At 39.9% G+C, this 22,723-nt stretch overlaps 1 protein-coding gene across 4 annotated transcripts in view; it reads right to left on the bottom strand.

Annotated features, from left to right (window-relative positions):
• Positions 1-620: 620 nt before the first annotated feature.
• slc6a13 (solute carrier family 6 member 13) overlaps positions 621-22,723 on the bottom strand; it is a 47,009-nt gene continuing 24,906 nt past the window's right edge. For all 4 annotated transcript variants that reach the window (XM_088923568.1, XM_088923567.1, XM_088923565.1 and 1 more), the window contains exons 8-15: positions 21,145-21,248; positions 20,471-20,595; positions 19,587-19,699; positions 18,605-18,742; positions 17,313-17,415; positions 16,590-16,690; positions 15,627-15,797; positions 621-12,045 (exon numbers count right to left, since the gene is read on the bottom strand). In XM_088923568.1, coding sequence (XP_088779694.1) covers positions 11,881-12,045; positions 15,627-15,797; positions 16,590-16,690; positions 17,313-17,415; positions 18,605-18,742; positions 19,587-19,699; positions 20,471-20,595; positions 21,145-21,248 — 1,020 coding nt within the window. In that variant the 3' untranslated portion in view covers positions 621-11,880. The remainder of the gene's footprint in view (positions 12,046-15,626; positions 15,798-16,589; positions 16,691-17,312; positions 17,416-18,604; positions 18,743-19,586; positions 19,700-20,470; positions 20,596-21,144; positions 21,249-22,723) is intronic.

The following is a 22,723-nucleotide window of genomic DNA, read 5'->3' as shown; positions in this document are numbered from 1 at the left end:
CCACACCAGAGCAGGACCGACACTTCAGACTGGTTATCTGAGAGATCGTTTCAGATCTGCCAGCCGTACTGCTGGTGAAACTGCCGGCAGACACAATGCCCGCATCAGTGACAGGACAGTGAGGCTCCATGCTCCTGGTCTTGGAGGAAGGCGACCTGTCAGAGGCCCTCTGCTCACACCTCCTGGACGTCACACCCGACTGGCTTGGGCCAGACAGAGGCTGCGATGGACTCATCAGCAGTGGCTTCAGGTCCTCTTCACGGATGAGTCACTCTTCAGCCTGTTCCATGCAGACGGGAGGACCAGAGTGTGGAGGAGGAGATGTTGCTTTTCTTTTTGCCATCAGTATATATCTAATTTGTTTTGCAAGCTTACATAAAAGTCTGTTACTTTTAACCTTTTTAAGTTTTGCTATTAATTTCAGGAAATGTGTCGCCGAACCTACTCAGAAGCAAACAGCTATGAAAAGCTACCTGGAATTGTGTTTTTACGACAACTTATGTCACTTATTCTTAATTATATTTTCTAATTATTTTGAGTTGCAAATGTGTACTTTTGTTGAAAACAGAGCAGGGTGTGGGAGGAGACGAAGCCAAACAAAATTCCGAACACAATGAGTTGTTTTTAGAAATACATTTGTACATCTGCATAGTTTTCATTACACACTGTACAAATTCAGAATATTTCACAACACTGAATTTGTCATAATTATTCTGTTACAAAAATTAGTACAGAGTGCTATGCCAAAGAGAAATAAAATTAATCAACAGAGTTAATGACAATGGTGATTTTCACATTGAAAAGTTAAATAGGTAACTAAGTACACGAACTGGAAGAAGAATGTATACGAAATTATTTTCCTAAAATCTGCATTTACACTTTTCTAAAATACAAGACCCATTTTTGCACAATTTTGTAAAGATAAGTTTGTAAAATTATAGAAAACCAAATCACTTGGAACTTTCCACAGGATATACCCACAGTGCCAAGATACAGTAGAGTGTGGGAGTCTGCAACTGTCCTAGTTAAATCATTATTTTATTTTAGTTTTTATATATAATATTCATATATGTTTTATCTCTATCATACTGTAGATGTTGCTGTAGGCTTTTTGAAAACTCTCCTCTTCAGGTGCAGATTACTATTTTGAATAGTAATAGGATGAAGGGGAGATCAGTTTTTATTTTTAATGTTTCCAAAACAATAAAAATCTATTAAAAAAGCAACTAACGCATTTGTTTTTTTTTCTTTTGCAAATTAATCATAAAAAATACTGACTGCTCTTAACACACCCAAACACACCTTTTCTGGGATTTTGGCTTTGTTATTGTTTGACTACATTGTACAATATTAACTATCAGTCAGCAATGCCAATTAAGATAATACATTATTGTAAACAATCATGTCGTTTTTTCAGTTGACTTTTCTGTGTGCGTTTAACTATGTACATTGATCCTCTGCACAATACTCAGAAACAGACACAAGAGATCATCTAACTAATTTCCAGTTTATTATATACCGTAGTATTAGTTTGAAATATCTATTAGAACTTTTTGAACTTCCTATCACTATGTATTAATAAGGTAAATGCGTAGTAATTAATAGAGTTTGGATAAAGGAAGCTAGTGAAGTCAAATTCCTGCTGAGGATATGCCTCTGGGGCAGCACTGTAGTGCAGTGATTAGCATTGCTGCCTTGCAGTACTGTGGCCCTGGGTTCAATTCCTGGAATGCTATCTGTGTGGAGTTCTTATGTTCTTCTCTTGTTTTGTGTGGTGTTGCTCCGGGTGCTCCGGTTTACTCCCACAGTTGAAAGACATGCTGGTAGGTTAAATGGCTTCTGGGAAAACTGGAAAAATTGTGCTTGCGTGTGTCTGTGTCTGCCCTGCATTGAACTGGAAAGGTAAAGAAAAGAAATACAAGATTTCCCACTGTAGAGCCTTCTTCAGGTGTTTTACATCATTTTGGTAGTGTAGTATTTCCTATACTACTCTTCCGCAGTAGCTGTCGCTGGTAAGACATAAAGTACCCTTATAACATAAAAACAAGAAGAACACATGACACAAAAAATATACCTTCTGTATATTTTTCAAACATTACTGGTCGAATGACAGTACTGCCCAGCTATGAATAAAGGACAAGAGAAGATTTCAGCAAACCAGACAGCTCCCAAAACTATTGAAAACAGGTGTGTGAACTCGTCAGTGTGGTTCACAAAAAACACATACAGTAAGCTGAAGTAGCAATAGAGATATATTCACAGGTAACTGAGCAAAACCTGTGATCCTAAACATTGACGATTAAATTTAATTTGGGAGAATCCATACAGGATGTTTCCTTTGTAATGCATAATCATCGTGCTTATGTACTGTTATTAGTGTTGATTAACATTTCTTGATTCACCACACTGTTAATGATATTCACTTAAAAATTAACAATGTTTAACGTTAGTTTACACTGAAACCCTGCTCAGCTAGCCACAGAAATGTCATTTCTTTGCTTCGTGCTGATGAGGGTGCTTTCAAGGCTGGTCATGTTTTGTACGGTACATCACCAAGTACAATATACAGTAAAGCAATTCGCTACAGTTTTGTCACAAACTGTCCCCACTTCACATTTCAAAAGGTTCCTTTCCCAACCAAGTTGGGAAAGTTGCAAGTTGAAAAAAATATCCATTGCAGCGTCATGGAACACTTTTGGATTTTGCAAGCCCAATTTCCAAAATGTGTGCATTTTCTGTGAGGAAGCCTTGAATTAATCAGGGTGAAGGCCCTGATGTGGGTATTGACACACAACGCCCAGCTGAACAGAATAGGACTTTGTAAACCGAACCAACTTCCTGCCACTGAAAAGGCGCGCTGGCCTAGGTGTGGAAGAGGAGGTATGGGAAAGGAACGACGCTGATTTGAATAGAAAATCAACTCATTCAATCCATGTGCCTCTTACCCTCCAAGGTCTTTTTCACAGCCAGAAGGTAGTCAAAGAGGTTAAACTGCATTCAAAGCCTCGGCCCAGCAAAGGGTTTCATTTGCTCAGTAAGAGTGAATGAAGGCCTGGCATTGGTGCCAACAACATCAATCTTGCTTCCATTAGTCTTGGCCAGACCTTCAGATCTGGTAGTTCACAATTAAAAGATCAACAGGAAAAGGCAGTGGACCTACTGACTCGGGAAGAATGCTGTGCTTTACGTTTTTTTTGCTCCAATAATTCATCAAACAAAAGCTATCCTCAAGGTTCCATCTTGCTTACTGAGCTTAAGGTACTTATGAACCCAGGGCTGCAGTCATAGTGCTGTGGGAGAATTGAACCTGTCAGCTGTGTCTTCTATTCTATGTTTGATTTTTTTAAAAAGCACAGATGTTTCATTTTTTATTCTATTACGTAGGTCTCCCATAGTATATGAAATATAATAAATATTATTTTATATTTTATTTTTTGCGATTTAGCAATATTGCTACTTCTTTGATTTGCTAGGCATAAAACATTCTTGTTTTTTGCACAGTATTTTTAAATCCTGGTTTTCAGCATGGTAGCAAATATCGCAAAACAGCAGTTTTCTATTGGAATTTAATAGAATTATCATTTCACCATTCAATTCTTTTCAGAATTTTACATTCTGAACTACGAATGCTGGACAACTGGAATTCATTGTTACCCATGGATGGGTAGGCAACAGTGGAATTGATTTTTAAAACACTTTCAGTGGAGTGTCAAAGCTTTGAATGAAAGTAAATGTCAAAGCACAACTTCAGGAATAGATATACAGTACAAGGAGTTCACATTATCACTGTCAAACATCCTGATAACACCTTTTCTGTACAAAACTACTAAAAAAGAGGCTGTCTTACTAAACACAGAGGCTCATTTATGAACCAGACAAGGAGTTGGCAAGTAAAATAGCTTGGATCAAAATGCTGTGCTAAATTTATAGTACTATTTCACTGGGTGTTCTGAATTGAACACATTGGTGCATCCATGCAGTAATTCTATGGTTAAATATGCACTGGCTTGCGAACTTACATATGCTTGTTTCTTTAAAAGAAAGTTTTAATAATCATCTTCCCAACCTTAGTAATTTGTTCTTGGTATGATAACACAAACGGATAAGTAATTAATAAAGTAATGATGTTAGTAAAAGTAGTTAACAAGTAGTTATGCATTAGAAAGTCTTCAGAGAAATTGAACAACAGAAAAACCCAGGGACTTCCCAGAATTCACTGCAACCATGCAAGTACAATACCAGACATCTGTGTGGAAGTTTCAAGTTATGCTGAAGTGAAAACAGCACTTCTTTTGGTCAAATAAAAATGGCCAAGTGGCCAAGTTTTGGCAGAATTGAAAGTGGTACCTACAGTAGACTTCCTCTCTAACCTGAATATTGTATGTGCGTATTTGACCACGGGACTGTTTTGGAATTTCTACAACAGCCAGTGGTACATTCTGACACACGTCCACACGTGTCAGTGAAGTCAACAAGTATCGACAGAGTATTACTGTATGTGTTGCATGTTGCTGTTATTTTATCTTTTGCACACAGCTGCTCTGATTTTCAATACAATATGTCCAGGGTTCAGAACAATTTCAGTGCTCTTGCTTAGATGGTTGTTCGCCATGTCAGTTAACAACGCCAGTGGAATCAGTAGACTCGGGCAACCTATAGCTAATTAAAAAAAAAAACTAAGCCATGACTACCATCTCTGTGGATTTGTAGACACTGTCCTGTTCATACTGTATGTGCTTTCCTTCTCTCTTTACATTTTCTTAAGGAATCTTTTCAAAGCCGTTTTACTGGGACTGGCAAGCAACAAAAATTGCACAACAAAAGAAAAATACAGATCCTGCCAGAGTCACAAAACCTTTACAACAATGTTGAGCTGAAAGTATCAGTAAATATTTTGGGATGATATTTAAGAGCCACTTTTAATAGACCCTCCCCCCCAAAGTGCATAAACATCACATTATAAAACAGCTCTTCAAAGACAGATAGAACTTTGCAACAAGAAAATATTTATTATTCCTTAATATTAACTACAGTATCATGAACTTTTCCTTCAATGTGCAAGAGCATTAGGAGTATTTTATATGAAAAAAGAATTTTACAAAATTATATTCAATGCACATTTCTCATAACAACAGGGAACTAAAATTATACTTATGCTGTAAATGCACAGGTGAGCACTGCTATAAGATGATTATAATTTGGTTTGTGTTATACACAATAAACGTTCTTCCCTATGTCTCATAGATTTATTATTCTGTTCTGTGGTTTTGAAAAATTACTCTAGTGAACATTCTACTAAGCTACTTCTTCTTAGTTCTCAATTCTACTGTCAATTTGAAGGTGGCAATGTTAATAATATAATTTCTTAAACATTCCATTGTACTAATAAACAACTTCCCTTTTAGGAAGCATAATTTACAGATATAATCCCTCTCCCATTCATCGGTTTGGAACTGCTGTCCTCAGCAGAGAAAACTTGGTTTATTACAGCTACACTCTCACACTGACTCTACACTCTCTTGGAGGAAGGGTACCTAGTAATAACCCTAGTTCACACACATGCATGGAGCATTTGGGGGACTTTGAACATTTTGAAATCGACGGACACTTTTGTTTATTTTGAAATGTGATATAAACCGCGCTTTCAACTGCAGACAGACAGCTGGGGGTTTGCAAACAGGAAAACTGGAACATAAGCCACGATGTTTATTTTATTTTGAGGGACAAGCCTAAGACCTTTCAGCATGTCAACAAAACAACACATTAGGTCCTGTGTTGGCAAGCCAGACACCTGTTCTTCATTAAAACAGCGCTGTGCTGTTTGTTGCAAACGTGATGAACTGAACTAGCCCTCATGGACTGCCTGTTCATTTGCTCCGAAATGCAGGCAAAGTCAGGCAAATGCTTCTTTTTGAAAGTGTCTCTTTCTTGAATTGACTAGAAAGTTTGAGATCCACAGCCTTCAGTAGTTCTGCGGGTGAAGAAATGGGGCTGAATTAATTTGAGGTGGCACAAAAAATGTTAAAATCCCAATGCTCACATTTGTAGATCTATTTGTCACATACTGTATGATGTCTCTTATTGAAATTTTAACATCATAGCATATGTTCATAACACAGTGTGTGGACTAGCCTAAAGCTTGATCAGTCAGTGACCTGTGTCATTTAAAAGGGACACAGACACTAGATTTCTACTTACTGTTTTACAGAGAAAGTGAAGTAGCTCATGCAAAACATTAACCCGCTAAATCACATATCTGAAGTGGAAAAGATCTTTTTTTGTTGTTTTGTACAAATGCTGCGATTGAACCACATCACTGTTTCTGATCAGTGGTTATAGTCACAAAATCTAAGACAAGCAAAGACTTTTTGCATGGAACTTCAGAACTGTGCTGATAAATTCTTTATTTCAGGGGCATTTGGAGGTGATAAATTCCCAATAAGAAAAGGAGTAAATCTTTCACTCAATAATCACCATGCCCCGTTCTGTTACTGCAGTACCTTGTATTTTGCACAAGGTCAATGAAGAATGTGCAGTAGCCTAACTTATTCCTTCAGTAGAACTCATGCAGGTACAGTAGGTGTTTTGTATGGGTTGCGGTTTCACATTGCTTCATTGGTCTAAAGCCCCATGCTTGTAGGTACTCCTGCCTCTAAGCTACACTTTCAAGAATATCTTGCCTGACCAATGCCAATTTTGGGACTTGGGAGAAGTATGTTGCTCCTCCTCTCTGTTAAACGGAGACATGAAAGCAGGTAGAAGAGATGGAAAACTCAAAGGAGCGTGACTGATAGCAAGAAATTGCATTCATTGTTTATATATACATTTTATATATACATGTTTTTTTACATAAACATTCTGTAAAAGTAAAACTAATGAAACAGTAAACACATCAGATTTGATGCCGCTTTCTGTGTACTCCAAACTCAAGAAATTCAGAAAACCAACACAACTGGCTTCTATAAAATACGACCACTAATACAGACCTTTTTCATTTTTATGTCACATCCATGACAGTATTTGAAGGTCGTGACACAATTTAGGAAAGATACACGGGTCAAGCTTAACACTCTGCTGTAAGTGGAATTAAAAAGCGTAGCTGAACTACAACACTGCAGGAGAACTCCGATTTAAATTTGAGTGATATAAAATGGATAAATCTTAGTGCCCTAACAATAGGAATACAATAGGAATATGGTTGGCGGTATATTCATGGCCCAGTTAGCAGTAAACCAGAACATAAGTAGTGGTGCAGGATGTATTGTATAATATGAACAGAGATTGTGCCAGTCATGGAATTCTCTTGAGTCACACATGGAAAAATGGAAGTGTGGAAGGTGGAATGGGACTTAATGAATAGAGAGAGAGTTCAGAGATATCCGAAAATAATTGAGCAAGTGTGAAAGTTAGCACGTGACACTGTGAATCTGGGATGGAAGTGCTTATTTTATCTGAGCTACAACACCACAGGTACGGGATAACTTGTAAAAGTTGTGTATGAATAAATACCTGCACTCCCTAGCCTTACAGAGGTAGAAGGTGAAAGTAAGGGTTTTCACTGAGCCTTCAAGGAATGATGATAAGAACAAAAGACAAAAAACCCTGGGAATATGGAAAGCGAGGAATAAATGAAACCCTATACGCTGAAGTCTGGAAGTTGTTCTTGTGTGGAGATGGCCTTGCATTTTCAAAAGCCATTTTGCTGGAATGGACTATGCATGAAAACCTCTCTTTCTGTTAATACGTTGACATAAAAGTGACATTCCAGCAAACCAACTGTGAGACAATTTAGAAGCTGTGAGTCGAATAAACAGTTGGTTACAGATGTTATTTCATTAATGATCTTGGAGAAGCCCAGTTTCATCTCTCATTCTTCAAGATGGATCTGTTCCTCAAAATTCCACAAGACCACAAGGAGGACCCAGAAGAGATCAGGGCCAAAGACCTGTTATATAATCATATGCTCCAAAATGCATAGGTTTTTTTAAACTAGAGTAGGTAGTCCATCCAAGTTGAGGCAGTGACTTTCAGTCTTACCCATCAGATAAATGAAATACCTGGTGAGTCACAGGGTAGAGGTGTTAAAGTAAAGTATTAGCTGTGAGTACCTTAAAGGCAGGTCCTTCTATGTTCAAACTAGCTTTCTTTGACTGTAGTGAGTGTGTTACCTAGCTAAGGGATGTTTCATCTCAATTTTAATGAAATGAATTATGGAGTAAGCAGAAGCTAGCTTGTTAAGAAGAAATTGGACGGTGCTGGGGGAGTTTGTTTTAGGTTTTCAATTACAGCTCCAATATTAATGAACAATGCCAGATGGAGTGGTCACAAGGTGTTAATTAGTGGCATAGAGATAGCTAGCTGAGAGCCTTGGAAGAATGAAATGAGGTTATACAAACATTCCTGGAATATACCAGCACACAGTAAATAGGTATTCTGGGATTTGACAAGGCTAGATCCAGATAGCAAATACTCCAGGATTTTCACTAAGTCAGTTCTTAAAGAAGGTTCAGTGGTTGTGGCGGTCTGTTCCATCTGTACGCAGTAGCTCCAGGTTACAGTTATGACCAAAGTGCATTTTAAACACCCTTCCTTCCATATTTTTAGAACATTATCAAAAATCTGGGGAAGTTTATTTTCGTGTTGATGTTTTTGACTGTCGGGTGTAAGTGGTCCCTCTGTGTGTAAATACAGTACGACTCACATTGCAGTCAAATGATGTGGCAAACTTAAAAACCTCCTGCTGGAGAGTTACTGTATGTGGCTGATATAGCGGAGCTGCTTTCTAAGCTTCAGATGACCTTCTCTCCTTATGAAGAAGATAATGACTGCACCAGCACTGTCACCATATCAAATCCACACTGCCCACCATATTTGAGAAAAGAATTATCAGGTTTCTCACAGGTGAAATGGCATAATAAATGTTGAAAGCAATGAATGGGAGAGAGTTATCGCACAGGGCAGCTCTTGTAGTGTACAGTAGCACTGATTAAACTGTTAGTTTACTGTAACTATCGCTGTTGTATTGTATTCTTTGTTGTTGGTTTACCTGTCTGTGTTGTACTGTTGTGTTGGACCCTGCCCAAAAAAATTGCCCTAGGGGATAATAAAGCTTGAATTGAATTCAAGCAAACATTCTGCTTTGTGCAGTAAGTTGCACACTTTGAGTAAAACGTCAATCCTTTATGCTAAGGCACATTTAATTTCTTTCCAGACAAGTGCATTTGCTAGAATTCATTATAATGGACTACTCATCCTCAAGCAGTGGTCAGGTGATGGGCACCTGTGCATTTTGGTACTGAATGATGTCCATTTTATCAAGGTGCAACCTTTGGTCAGTTTGCCATTATCACAGTCACTGGGTTGCCCGGCTAAGCAACACTCTAATCAAGGTACCATGTTTGAAGAGCTATGGTTCTAAAAGATCTGTGCACCATTAGTGACTCAAGCTGAGCAAAAGAGATATTCTAGAGGGGATTCTAGATCTTAACCTTCACTATCTTGAGAAAATAATTTCCATTTGTGTCTAAGAGGGACACTCCAACTGTATATTACAGTTTTGTTGCCCTCACTTGTTACTCCATTGGTAGACTTGTGGACTATTGTACTACACGGTCGGGCCATAGAAAGGCACTTGTCACAGGCTCCACCTGTGTTTGTCTGACCGTTTCTCCCCATAGTCCATTTCTAAATCAGTTAAAGAGGAAAGAGAGGTTATCTAACCTCTAGAAAGGCTGGGATTCTGGGTTGGGATATCTTTATCTACTTTCTTCTTTTTAAAACCTGCCCAGAAGCTAGTCTTCTTCTTCTGAGACTTCCCAGTACCCAATAGTACCAAATAGTACCCAGTCTGCTACGGACGCAAGATGGGCCTTATTCAGCACCTGTTTTAAAAACTGTTTCAGGATTGCGATTCACCAACCTAGAAGTGCCTCCAGTCAGAGAGCATAAAAGAGATAATCCCTGTAACACATGGAATCCGTGCAAAATGTGAGCATGAGATGTACAGGGATTGTTTACATTCTCCCACTCTTGTAACAGCTTCCTCTGGACTGGGATACTGGACCAGGTGGCTAGAATTAGGATATTCGCTTTGAGTTCTGAAAAGGGAAGAATTCAGGCAATGTGAGAGAACACGCTAGGGTACATCAGCAGGGAGGGACACAAGAGAACAGACAGTGGAGTCATCTAAATAGAAAAGTTTAAAACAAAGTTGTTTTGCCTGGTGTTTTTTTTAGCTTTTTTTTAAAAAAAAAACTTGGTTTTGGGGAGCAACCGGGTGATTTCAAGCTCCTGCTCTTTCGACATCCGGAAAGCTTATTTTAAGCCTTTGCTCCTGAACTACGGTCAAAGTGAAAATCTCACGTGATTTTCTTTTTTTGTTCCCTGATTACTGAGTTGGCTGATTCAGCCTAAACAGTAAAATGTCCGTTCCTGCTTACTCCTGATTTTTTAATACTGTTTTTAAGATGTCCTTGGCTCTTGAGATATTTGCTTAAGTTGGAGATTCTTATTTACTTCTGTTTTTCCATTATTTACAATTTTGTGGATTCTTACATGCTATATACAGTAGAAATTAAACATACATACTTTCACTGCCACTTTTTTCTAGATATTGGAATTTCATATTGGAATAGTGGAATTACCTCCTGAAAAGTTGAGGCCAGATTAGCATTCTCGGCAGGATATTTTTAATGTTTAATTTGAACAAGCAGTTTATGTGTTTATTCTGCTATTGTTTTCTGGTAATGCCAATGATAATCAACTCTCATTTACAATGATGACTAGCACCCACTTAAAAAGACTGGGAGACCCCTTTACATACAGCAGGTGGGGCAATCTGGCAATCAGTGGATCAACCTAAGTGAAATACCTTGCTTACAGCTAAAACATCCCACCCAGGATCTTGAAGACATTTTCTGCTGATTCACAGTTAGCTCCATATGTCTGCTAGGGTACTGTTTCATTAGTGCCTTGTTTCTTGAGAACCTACAGGCTTCTGAAGTCACCTGAAGAGACAACTTTTCCTTCCTCAATCAAGAAATATTCGTTAATGACTATTAGCAGGGCTTTCTTGACTTAACAAAAAAACACTACTCTGTTTTTTTTTGTGCTCACGCCAATTAGTACTTAAGCATTCCGAAAATGGATTAAGGTGCTGGTCAATTTTTTTTTTCTAAAATTTGTTTTGCTTTGTCATATGAGTTGTTGGAAGTTATTATCCCCAGTATAAATGTCAATATTCCATGAGTTCTGCCTCTTTAGTTTTGGTTACTGTAAACCCTCACACAGATGTCCATTTATGCTGCCTGACACAATCAAGTTAAGAAAGCTGTTAGTATGCTTTACATAGGAAATTAAGGATTAATGAAAAAATTTTAAGCTTGTAAAATCTTTTAAGGAAACACATTCTTGGAAAAAAATGAAGAACCACCTGATTCTACACTGCTGTACAAAAGAAAACACAGATAGTTTGCCAGGAGCATTCCTCAATGTCAGGTTAATTTTGCTGGTGATCTTGTCAGAATACCAACATCCAACGCAATTCAGTTCACGCCTAAAAACACAAAAGAAACACCAACTCCAACCAAAGTCCGAAGAGTTAAAGAAAACAAAGCCAAACAAGAACACCACAGACTTCCAACGAAACCAAACTGGTCCAACGTTGAGCTTCCAGACACTGGCAGGTTACGCCATTAAAAATTATCAGTTAATAGAAAAACAAGGACAACAGTAATAACGTGTGCTGCTACAAAAGTTATAACAAAACTTCACAGGTGTGGTGCATTTGTTTCTGATTTTTGGATGGCAAGTTTGAGGTATCACGTGGGTGCAAATGGACCCCTGCCCAGCAAAGCCAGGATGGCCACAGTTGACAAGAGTCTAGCAGACGGACTCCTTTTCGGGAACAGGGAAGTACCCCTCCCGCGTAGGTTCTCCAAGGGGTTGCTGCAGGCCAGTCTCGGGCGCAAAGATGGCCAGGAGCTTCTCCTGCTCCTTCTTCGTCTTGGGAAGGTCGTCCGAGGGTCTGATCAGCTGCTGGATGCGCTGTGAGGAAAACGGAGAGGAGGGCTTTAGAAAAAAAACCCGGGGGGGGGGGGAAATACGCACCATTTTTCAAGGCCGCCATTTGACGGCAGCCGTGGGCGTGTCTCAACCAGAGTTCTCGCGGTTCCTCCCACACGTTGTGGGCTTGCATGCTTTTGATGGTGTTTTAAAGGGGAACTGCTGTCCCAATTGCTCAGACCGGTTAGTAAATCGCGGCAACCAAAATAAACGAGTTGACGGTACTGAAAAAATTTCAAACTAAGCACAAAATCGTGAACTTTGTGAAAGTGCTGTAAGTTGCCATGTTGTTGGAAACCCCTGGTCTCGCCTCAGGTGAGAGCAAGAGTTTTTGAGAAGTGTGACATGAAGCGGCCCTTCCTGCTCACTAGTCACTCTAATAGGAGCGCACTAGTACAGTAACTAATGGAATGCGAGGTACGAGCGAATAAGTACAGGTTGACCAGCAGACATTTCACTGCAGAAATTTTCCAACGTGATCTGCATGCAGAGTTAACAAGTAAGTAGTATTTGTCGGCAAAACCGTCGACAGAGAAATTTCTAAAAGAGGTGTACTGTATTCACAAGCCTGCTTGTTTACACTGTAATAAGGCCTCTTCATGTCATCAGAAGTTTTGTTGCCTTATTCTAAATCACAGAATATGGAGCTGTGCATAGCTGGAAATTTCATCTATTTTGTGATGGAAATTGACAGTTCTACAAGTTACTACAGCATGTCCATTTTACTACTATTGCGGTTTTAAAATGCACTCATCACTGCTGATTCTTTCTAACCCCGAAATATAAAAATAGCACATCTGAGTTCGGGATGTTTTATTGAACAGCTCTGACGAGCTCAGACTTTCACTGGGGGACCCTACAACCTATGGTTCCAGCTCTATAGTCTCCCTGGTGTAACCACTTTGCCTCTGGAGTTGACACCTAACCCTTTCTACGGTTTTTATACAACCACTATTTTCACATCTTTTTCTGGTTGCTCCTCTCTACCAAGATTATTATACAGCCCTTTCTGGGTATGCTAAGGATAAGAAGATTTTCTTATGTGACATGGCTCTTTCGTAATGCACATTACTTGTCTTATCACAGTTGCTTCCTCATCAACAGGGCCAACGCCTCAGACTACACTGTTTTTGCTGACTCCATCAAAGCAGGACTTACACTTCAGATTCGTCTTATCAGTTCTTTCCCTATCCAATAGGATTTCAACACAGAGTCTGTATATTTAGCAGCCAACTTTATCCAAATAACTTTCATAAAATACCTCCTACTTCTAAATATGCACCGATAAACTGGATAATAAACCTCTTTGGGATTATAAAATAAGATATAAGATGCTGTCTATCTTTCACGTCCATTTAAAAGGGAGGAAATTTGTCTTTGGCATCACAATACAAAACAACAAATAATGGCACTCAACATTAAAAAAATATGAAAACAAACAATAGCTCTAGACATGTGACAATATACACACATTTCACTCTGCCCATATTACACTACCTTCACATATAAACCGATAGCTCTGTACAGGAAATTTAGCTGTATTTCATATATCGACTACACGGGTGAAAAAGGATTTCTTCTATGCCTTTTTCTTGGTCCCGACTTTTTGAAACATTGTACCAGAAGGTAGCAGTTGGAAATGGGAATTAAGGGGATTGGAAGGGTCATCAATGACCAGCTGGTCTTTCTTTTTCCAACTTGAAATATAATACAGGTCTTTAATCTGTTTCTGTGGACGACAATTTATTTTACTAGCAATATTAACAATTCTGGCCCATGGTACTTTACTCTTAACACTCAGGCTGCCATACCACACCGTGATACCAAAAATAAGCAGCTTTCTACTAACGCTCTATAAACTCTCGCTAAAATGTTTTGACTCACCCCAAACCCCTTCAGGTTCCAGAGCAAAAATATATGCTAACTACCTTTCTTAATTAATTGGTATTCTCTGCCAATTTTAAAATTTTATCTATTACTGTTCCTCAGTATCTAAGACACTGGCCAACCTCCTCAAGCTGATTAATAAGGGGAAGAGGCTGAGAATATAAGGTACTACTATCACAGGTAGCCAGTTCTTTGGTTTTATCTACATTAATATGAAGCATGCTTGACTGACACCACCTTTCCAGTTCACTTGTCCGTTCAAAGTCATTCTCCACCACTCTTATTGTTGCTTTTGTTCAATTACGTGGTGTAGCAGCACTAACAGCGTGACTCATTTATTCCAAAAAATAAACTCCACTCGCATCTCTCCTCAATGGATCCACAGTCTGTCTTGATTGGGTCTCTGACTGGTCATCTACCTACAGAGCTGTCCTCCTATCGTTGCTCTGTAAAGCCTCTGCCAGCTACTCCTCACATAGTGCAGAAGACAATCCTGCTTTTTAACCCAACTCTCGTACTGGAGAATTTTCTCACTCGGTTGCTGCCTCTACTAATCGAGGTTCCTTCCCATGAATTCTCAAGCTCGCCTCTGCTCACTGCTGTTTCCCAAGCCAATAGCCCGCCACAGTTTTAAGCGGGAATATGCCTTTTCCCACGCTTCTTGATCTTTGACTCTGCGTTTTTGGAGGGTCTTTCATTTTCTTTTCCTCCGAAACAGCGTTTGTCAGAGCCTGACAGAGCCCTATTCAACCTGGATGGTCCTATTTGGCCATTTTACAACACAGCCATAAAAAAAAACAGTTTCTCTTGCACAGCCTTGACTTCTCTGACAAGGAAGCAGTCGCTATCACGATTCTGTCTTCTGAGTGTAGGTGCAGGCTGAGGATCTCCTCTCTGGGAGCCTCCTTAATACTCTTAGTGAAAGGAGAAGCACCTGAGTGGTGATTTATTTCCAAGTGAGGTATTTCTTTCACTGAATTCTCACGTTTTACATCCATAAACGTGTGTGCCTTAATGTGGGGCCCCATATATCTTTATGACACTGCCTTGCCACACTAAGGCAAAGAAAAAAGCATTATTTTCTCATCCTGAATGAAATACATAATTATTTCTCAACATGATGCACGTGTTAATGTAATGTTTGAATGAATACACTGATCGATGGAAAACCTCTTTTTAGATTAAGTAGAATTGATGATACCACCATAATAGTCAATGAATCAGGGATAGCAGTTTCTTCACATTGATGAATTACATGTACAGAATAAGGCAGAATAAAGGAGAAATAAGTACGGCCTGTTGCTTATTTGGCTTGATAATGTTTATTCGGTTATTTTTGCTCACTTTCCCTTCTCCAAGCAAGGGTGTGGTTCAATTTTGAAATTTTGACTTTAAATATTGAAATTTCGACATCTAAAACTTGCTTAAGCATGGCAATTTTTTTTCGTTTGCCATACTTAAGCAAGAACGAATGTCTGGTGTCGCATTTAAATCTATACTTCTGTATATATTTCCTTTTTACACTACGTTCACAAAATATTTTGATACTCTTTTCTAAACCTTTCTGAGTGACATGGTATTTCAAGGGTCATTTTTATGCTCAAAGACATGAGCCAAGGATCCGCTGAGACACGTCCAGGCAATTTGACTTCGATCACATCTCTTCTTGTCCTTACCTGTCGGAAAGTGCCCTTTGTGGTGATGATTTTGAAGATAATCCACAGTGGGATACAGACCATTGAGGAGAGGGCTAAGAGCCAGCCCAGGCCGTACCCCCACCATGGGTAAACATACACATTGTTGTACTTCAGAGGTGTGTACTTGATAAGGGAGAAAGCAAAAGTACCCTGGAAAAAGAGAAGAACGCTCCAGGTTATTTCAAACCACTTATTGGTAGGTTGGCTAACTTGGTCTCTTATTTGGTTTTAAGCAAAGTCCGTGCTCGCTGTTGGTGGTCGTCAGGCAGATCTTATCCCACTTTCTGTAGTGATAAATGGACAGTAGAGAGTACATAACCTCCTATCCCCACTCAAATTCCAATACTTATCCATTGCAGAGTGACCCACAACCATGCTAACTGTTTAGTTTTAGGTTAGAAAATACTGACCTCATCTACATATTATTGTCCTGAGAAAGGGAGCTGTGAGATTTGTTCATATTGACATTTTATGACGTTTTCTACCAAAATGGTTTCCCCAGTTGCTCACCATCAGACACAATGGTTTCATGTTTTTTGAAAGATTTTTTTTAGTTCCTTCCTTTTGATATGAAACCTCCTGCCAGTGGATGAACTCTAGCTGTGGTTTCTCAAAAAAGCTACATACTGTACTGTATGTCTATACAGACATACTGACAAAAGGCAAAGATTTCAGAGTTTCTACAGTATACCATAATTTTGATAATTTCTGAGTTCATTAAAATGCTACCCAGCACACTGACAATGGTCTTGAAGATTGGTTTTTGCTCGTTCATTAAATGTTAAACCAAGAACTGTTAGGTTGATTGATTTTTTAAATGTTCTGAGATGTGCAGAAATGATCACCCACGACTGAAGATCTGTTCTTTTTGTTAAGCAGTTCAGAGGCATAGGTTTGTATAGCTGTACAGTAAAATTGAGCCAAGCTCCAGAGCATACTCACAAAACAGACTGCAGGGGTGAAAAACAACCAGCAGTATTTAATCAGCGAACTGGGCCGGTAACCAATCATGTCCTCAATGTTGTCATAGAAACGGTCTGCACCTAAAAACAAGAAAAAGTAAATGTATTAGAATGACACAACCAAATTATGACACAAGACTTTTTGTAACACATTTTTTTTAATTGTTAATAATAGAGTGGAAGATAAAACTGTGAATTAATACAATGCATATTTTAACTTGAATGAACTGTAAATACAGGGTGATTCTATTCATTAATACAATTTTTTTCTGTAACATCCCCAAAGGAATCAGAAGAGATACTACTCTCCTGAAAATTGCCAGGCCAAATGCACATCACCACTAATTTATCCTTGAAGAGGAGATACAGTACATCTCTAATACAGCACATCTGGAATAATGTCACCCCTTCAAAACCATGGACTCAAGGGATCGTTTTGGTTGGGTTTTACAAATGGAGGTATACCTAATTATCAAGGCTAGTGAAAGTGTTATAGACTGAGATAACCTGCAGTATTAACGCTGGGGTCCAATATTTCCCCCTTTAAAACAAAAAGAGTGGAATTTGTGTTCTGCCCCGGAAAAATGTCCAAAAGTGCTGCGGGAGCGGGAAGCTCAGATTTCCCCCTTGAAAATAATTCCTTTTGCTCGAATATTTTTTTTTTTACACATTCCCACATAGTGCAACGCAGTGAAACACTCACCATAAACCCACGCAATGCACACAGTTTCAAAAATTGCCACAAAGAGGAGACACATCCCACTAGCTGCATAGTAATCAAATAACTGGAAGACATACATTCCTCCCTGCAAAGAGAATCACACATCAGTGTAGCAGAAGCAGGAATTGCAAAAGAAATCCAACATACACAGATATTGGGCAATAAAATGGAATAACTTTAATTGCTGTAGCATAATCCCCTATGGTTCTCAGTACTGGGTCTGGAGTACTCCTGTTTATGTTGCTTTTTGTTGCATCTGGGCCCTTAATCACCTGTGCTATTTGCTCTGCTTGCTTGTTTGTTTAAGCGAGGTTTTATTTTGCACCCAAGCCTCAGTTTAAAAAATACTCGAGTCTAGTGCCTCTCTGTCCTGGCTCTGAGTAACTTCCAGCCATTTTCTTAACCACAGGCAAATTTTTTCCGCTATTCCCTTTGAGGCCTTTTTCCATTTTCCTTTTAATCTCTTAAAGAGCTGAAGGGGATCTGTAACTGGTAGAAACCCCTGTAGTAATTGGCGGGTTTCAGGACTGCTGCCGCTCCGGAGTGTTAGCTGAAATATAACAAATTGGGTTTAAGCAGGAGGAAAATCATTGACTCTCTGGGAGCTGTCTGATACGGTGTCATTCACACCTGTTGCTGTTCGTCACGGACTGATCATCTATTAAGAGCTGTTTAAGGCAAAGGCATAATTTGCAAGTAAAGGAGAGACTGTTAAAGTTTGGTGTGCAGAGCTTGTTGTTTACACTGTACCTTAACTTCAATGTTTTTGAAACCACTAAGTGCTGAGCAAGCAGGCAGTTTCAGACACTAATTAGCACTAGTGATTAAGGGCCCAGCTGGAACAAAACTCAGCAGACACACGGTCACTACTGGACCAGGATGGATGAATACAATGTAACCAGAAAAACTAGGTTTCCAGACGTTTCCATCATTTTACAGCAGACATTTATAAATTCAGCAGCAATTCACTTTTAAAAAATGCATTTCGGGAGATACAAATACCTCAACAAGTAATGTGCTTTTCTCAAATGAAACTAAGCCTCAAGAACAGGTGATGAAGTTTTCCGAAATGATCATCAATGAACTCCATTATACATTACCCCCTCAAGTTACTATACATGACACGAAACTCAAAAAGCAGCTTTTAGCGTATTTTGCAACGTAGAGAGAAGTCAGAACAATTAGAGAGAAGCTCACAGGGACACAGACTACCTCTTGCCTTATTTACGCTTGGAGGCAAGTAGCTTCTCTAGTAGAGGCAAGCAGGACCCTACCTCAGTGAGCATGATGAGGCCCATGATGAAGGACACCACAGCCACGGCTAAGATGAAGAGCTCTCTCCGGTGTCTGCGGCGGAAGACTGATGGGTACATGTCCACCATTGCCGTGACCAGACTCTCCACACACACAAACTGCATGGGGTACCAAACAGAGGGATGAGCTCCATCGCCACGCGCAGGATGAACACAAAGTGAGTCCATGCCTTCGACTGCTAATGACGCGCTCAGAATGTACCACTTATCGGTCAAGGGAAGCAAGCAAGGGGTCACTCCCAGGAGGCTCTCCATGCCTGCTGTCAGACTGCACTTGCGCAGAGCGTCTTCCCAAGATGCACAGCATTTTTTGAAGGTGAACTTTGGACAAGCGGCGGGGGTTCTGCGCTCAATGTGGGCTTTGAGTAACTGCCTGTGAGGGACATGCATACTTTGTTGTTGAACCCACCTCCCCTCAAAGACTTGATTGGTTATTCTGTCCCTTTCTTTGTGGTTATCTGATGGACTGGTGTCCCATTCAGAAGGCAAGCAGTTGTGTGCCTTCAGTCCTTTCCTTGAGCCCTGTGTTTTTTGGGGCAGGTTCTGACTTGACGTGAACCTCACTGGGATAAGTGACATTCTGTAGATGGATGCTATGGCAATGAACGACGTTTCACTCCCATTAGGTAAACCGAGGAGCTCGGGCGTCAGCCTTAACTTAATGTCACGAAGACGGATGCTACAGTTTGAGTGATGTTAGCAATACCCTAAAACAGTATCCACACTGAAAAACATAAGAATTACATAAGATAATTCATGTTGAAATTGTGAATATGCCCAACTTTCAAAAAAACCTTAACGTCTTCTTAAATGAAAGAATCTATGGCTTTAAAAGCAGCAAAATGAACAAGCACGAGCAGTGAGGTGAAATTAGGAAAAGTATCAAGGACAAATATATCACGTCCGAAACAAATGCCTCTTGGGCACCTAGTGGGCATCTCACCTGGCTGTCGAGCCCCAGCAAAACAATCATGATGAAGAAGAAGCAGGCCCAGACGGGGGAGAAAGGCATCATGGAGACAGCCCGAGGATAGGCGATGAAGGCCAGACCGGGACCTGGGCAGAGGAAAAGCAGGAAGGATACAGCTGCAGTCATCAGAAAGAAAATGGCCCCAGAACTATCCTGCCTTTGATCTGGGCCCTTCAGCATGAGGATACCCTGGGAGTAAATGGTTGCAAGGAGAGCCCATTCCAGAATGAACAGGAGTCCCGTTCTGTCGGTACCGTGTGCTCGGGGAAATAAATTGGATTTTACGCTTCAGTGGGCCTATCCAATAACTGAACTCTTCGCCACTTGAAAACAGTTTTATCTTGGATGCGACAGTGTCAGGGCATCAGCTTTTAAAGTGTGAAGATTGCTTTATTCAATTAGTTGATCTTGAGTTACAGTATTCTTGCAGTCAGAAGAGATATTTCAATGTTTTGCTCTTCAACACCTTTCAGAGTGTTTCCATAAGAAGACTTGTAGTTTGTACCAAGACATAGCAATATTTCAACGGTTATATTTTATGTATATGTAGGCAGTAGTGCAGCATGGCCATTAACAAAACATGCAGTATCTGAGCTCAATTGTCAAGGAGTTTTTTTGGTTTCCCTTCCTAGTTCTAACTCACAAGATGTTCCCATGGAATTCTTTCTTAATCTGCAATTTCCTCTAGAAGATAAGTGGCTGAACACACTAAGATAAGGTCTAAAATATCTGCCGGATAACCCAAGTTAATGCCACCGTTATCCTTTCTGTATCTACATGGGCCACCAGACAGTTCAACATGTCACTGTTTTTAATAGATTCCAATTCTGTGTTTTTTCTTTCGGGTGACTGCTTACCAGATTCAGCAACTTCTGAAATTGGCACTTGCTGTTCATAAGACATGAAGCCCAAGATCGAGAAGATAGCAAACCCAGCGACAAAGCTTGTTCCACTGTTTAAAAAGCACAGGGCTAGGCAGTCTCTGTAATAAACAAGAAATTGGTTCACTTACATAACAAAACCCACAGAGAATGTTTGAAAACATCTACTGTATAACATGCTAGTGATATTTAAATGTTCTAAACATATACAGAACACCCTATGCAAAATTGTAATTTAAGTAGTAGGGAACATAATTAAAATGATGTCAGGACGTTTGTAAGTGAAGAAAACAAAGTGCTGAAATCTCAGCAGTTAAGTTTAACATTGCTCATTCAACTGCTCAGATCAACCAAATGTTGTACAAATAGTGACAATGAGTCATGGACAAAGAATCGTTTAAAGCTAATGAAGCTATTATCGTATTTGCGTTTAATTCTAATTCTCTGACAAATGAGAGAGACTGAAATTAGACTTATATCCCGTGTGTAATGATGTGGATGATTTGCAGTCTAAGTCAGCACTCCAAACACCACTATTGAGATTTTGTGTTTCGTTTTCCATAAAACAGAATGGACGTGACCTATGCAATCCTAGGTGAGGGGCATTAAAAGACTCCATCTCTGTGTTGTGCGTTTTCCAAGTCTCCTACTTGTAGCAGTTGTTGCTGTATTTATTGTAGCTCCCCAGAGCAGTGAGACACCCCAGGCAAATGGCATAGGAGAAGAAAATTTGAGTCCCTGCATCCATCCACACCTGAAAAATCAAGCAAAGAAGAACATGTGATTGCGCTTAGATGGCAACCCTCCTTAAGTTGTTTGTTGGGTTGTGTTTTGCGTATGCATGTGAATATTGTGTCTCCAAGTAGGAGCCAGACAGAGCAGCATTGGGAAATTCAATACACTTCCACAAAGCTGCAGAGAAATAGACAGAGCACTCATTTTAAGGGAACAAAAGAGTAGTTAAAGCTCCAGGCCCTTCAAACCTTGGTCCTTTATCAAAACTCTGTCATGAACAATACTGAGCTGTGCAGGATTTCCTAGGACTGAGAATAAGTGTTTTCAAATAGAGGGATACCATATTACGTCACCTCTGCAGATTGATGGACAAATGTGTTACTTGAAAGAAACTTTCGCTGTTTCGCTAAAGTGGTATTTAAAGACTTCTGCACATTTCCAGTAATTCTACTTTCTATTTTCTGACCAATTACACTTCTTTAAACACCCCCAAGTGAATACTAGGCATCAGAACATAACCCCTGTTGCACAGGGTGCTAAATGTAGCTGCACGGTCTTTCTGCTCTGTGGATGGACTTCCAGGTGGACAAAGGCCACTTGTCCTGACTTTGAACTCATCCCTCCACTTTCAGCATTACAGTACCAAGAGCTCTTGGGGACACTAGCACGACTGCGCAAACGAATGAAACAAACCACCAATTATTTGCTTTTTTTCAAAGACAAGAGGCCATTCCAAGAAATCTCACAGGCTGTGCACATTACTATGACAGAACTGCCTTTTTTTTTTCCCCATATACAAAACCTGGCTTCCCGTGCTCCCCGCCACACTGAGCCAAACAGGGTTTTTCCACTGGGTGTCTGCAGTCTGGACTACATGAGCAGTGCCTTTGTTTTCCCAACTTCTGCATTGAGATGCTGAAGAGACAGCACATGTTCACACCAGTGACTGCGAGCGAGCTATGCTTCAACCCCAAAATGAAAGCTCTAAGAATTAAAAACGAATTGAACTTTCCTCGTAACACCAATATTATCATCAGTACTTCCTGCTGTACTTCCTCCCAGTTTGTAAAAAATGTCAGTTAGTAATCAATACAGTTGTAGTGTGCAGTGTGACCAAGGCCCAACTGTCAAGCTATTCACAGTCTGACGCACTGCAAGTTCCACTGTGCTGTATAGAAGAGTGAGCACTGATTGGAGGACCAGAACATCTCTTACTGCTATCACTACAAGCCTGCAGATGCCATTAGGCCTCTGGAGTAGCTGTTGTGCAGTTAACCATAACAAAGTCTCAGTAAACCATGAAAAGACCACACCAGCTCTGTTTTGGACCAAGACTTGGGGAATCCCAGTCAGATAATGACACTGCTCAGGGTCGAACCAGTAATGTCCGGATTATAGGGCTCTGCTTTCTCCCCGAGTGAGCAAGTTCAAAGAATTAGCCACCCGAATCTCCGTTTCTGGATCCCATTTTAAAGTGTAAGGAAGCATGGGACA

This window comes from Atractosteus spatula, chromosome 8 (assembly GCF_055471065.1).
Source record: "Atractosteus spatula isolate fAtrSpa1 chromosome 8, fAtrSpa1.hap1, whole genome shotgun sequence".
Classification (NCBI taxonomy): Eukaryota; Metazoa; Chordata; class Actinopteri; order Semionotiformes; family Lepisosteidae; genus Atractosteus; species Atractosteus spatula.
This window is presented reverse-complemented; position numbering and strand designations above follow the sequence as displayed.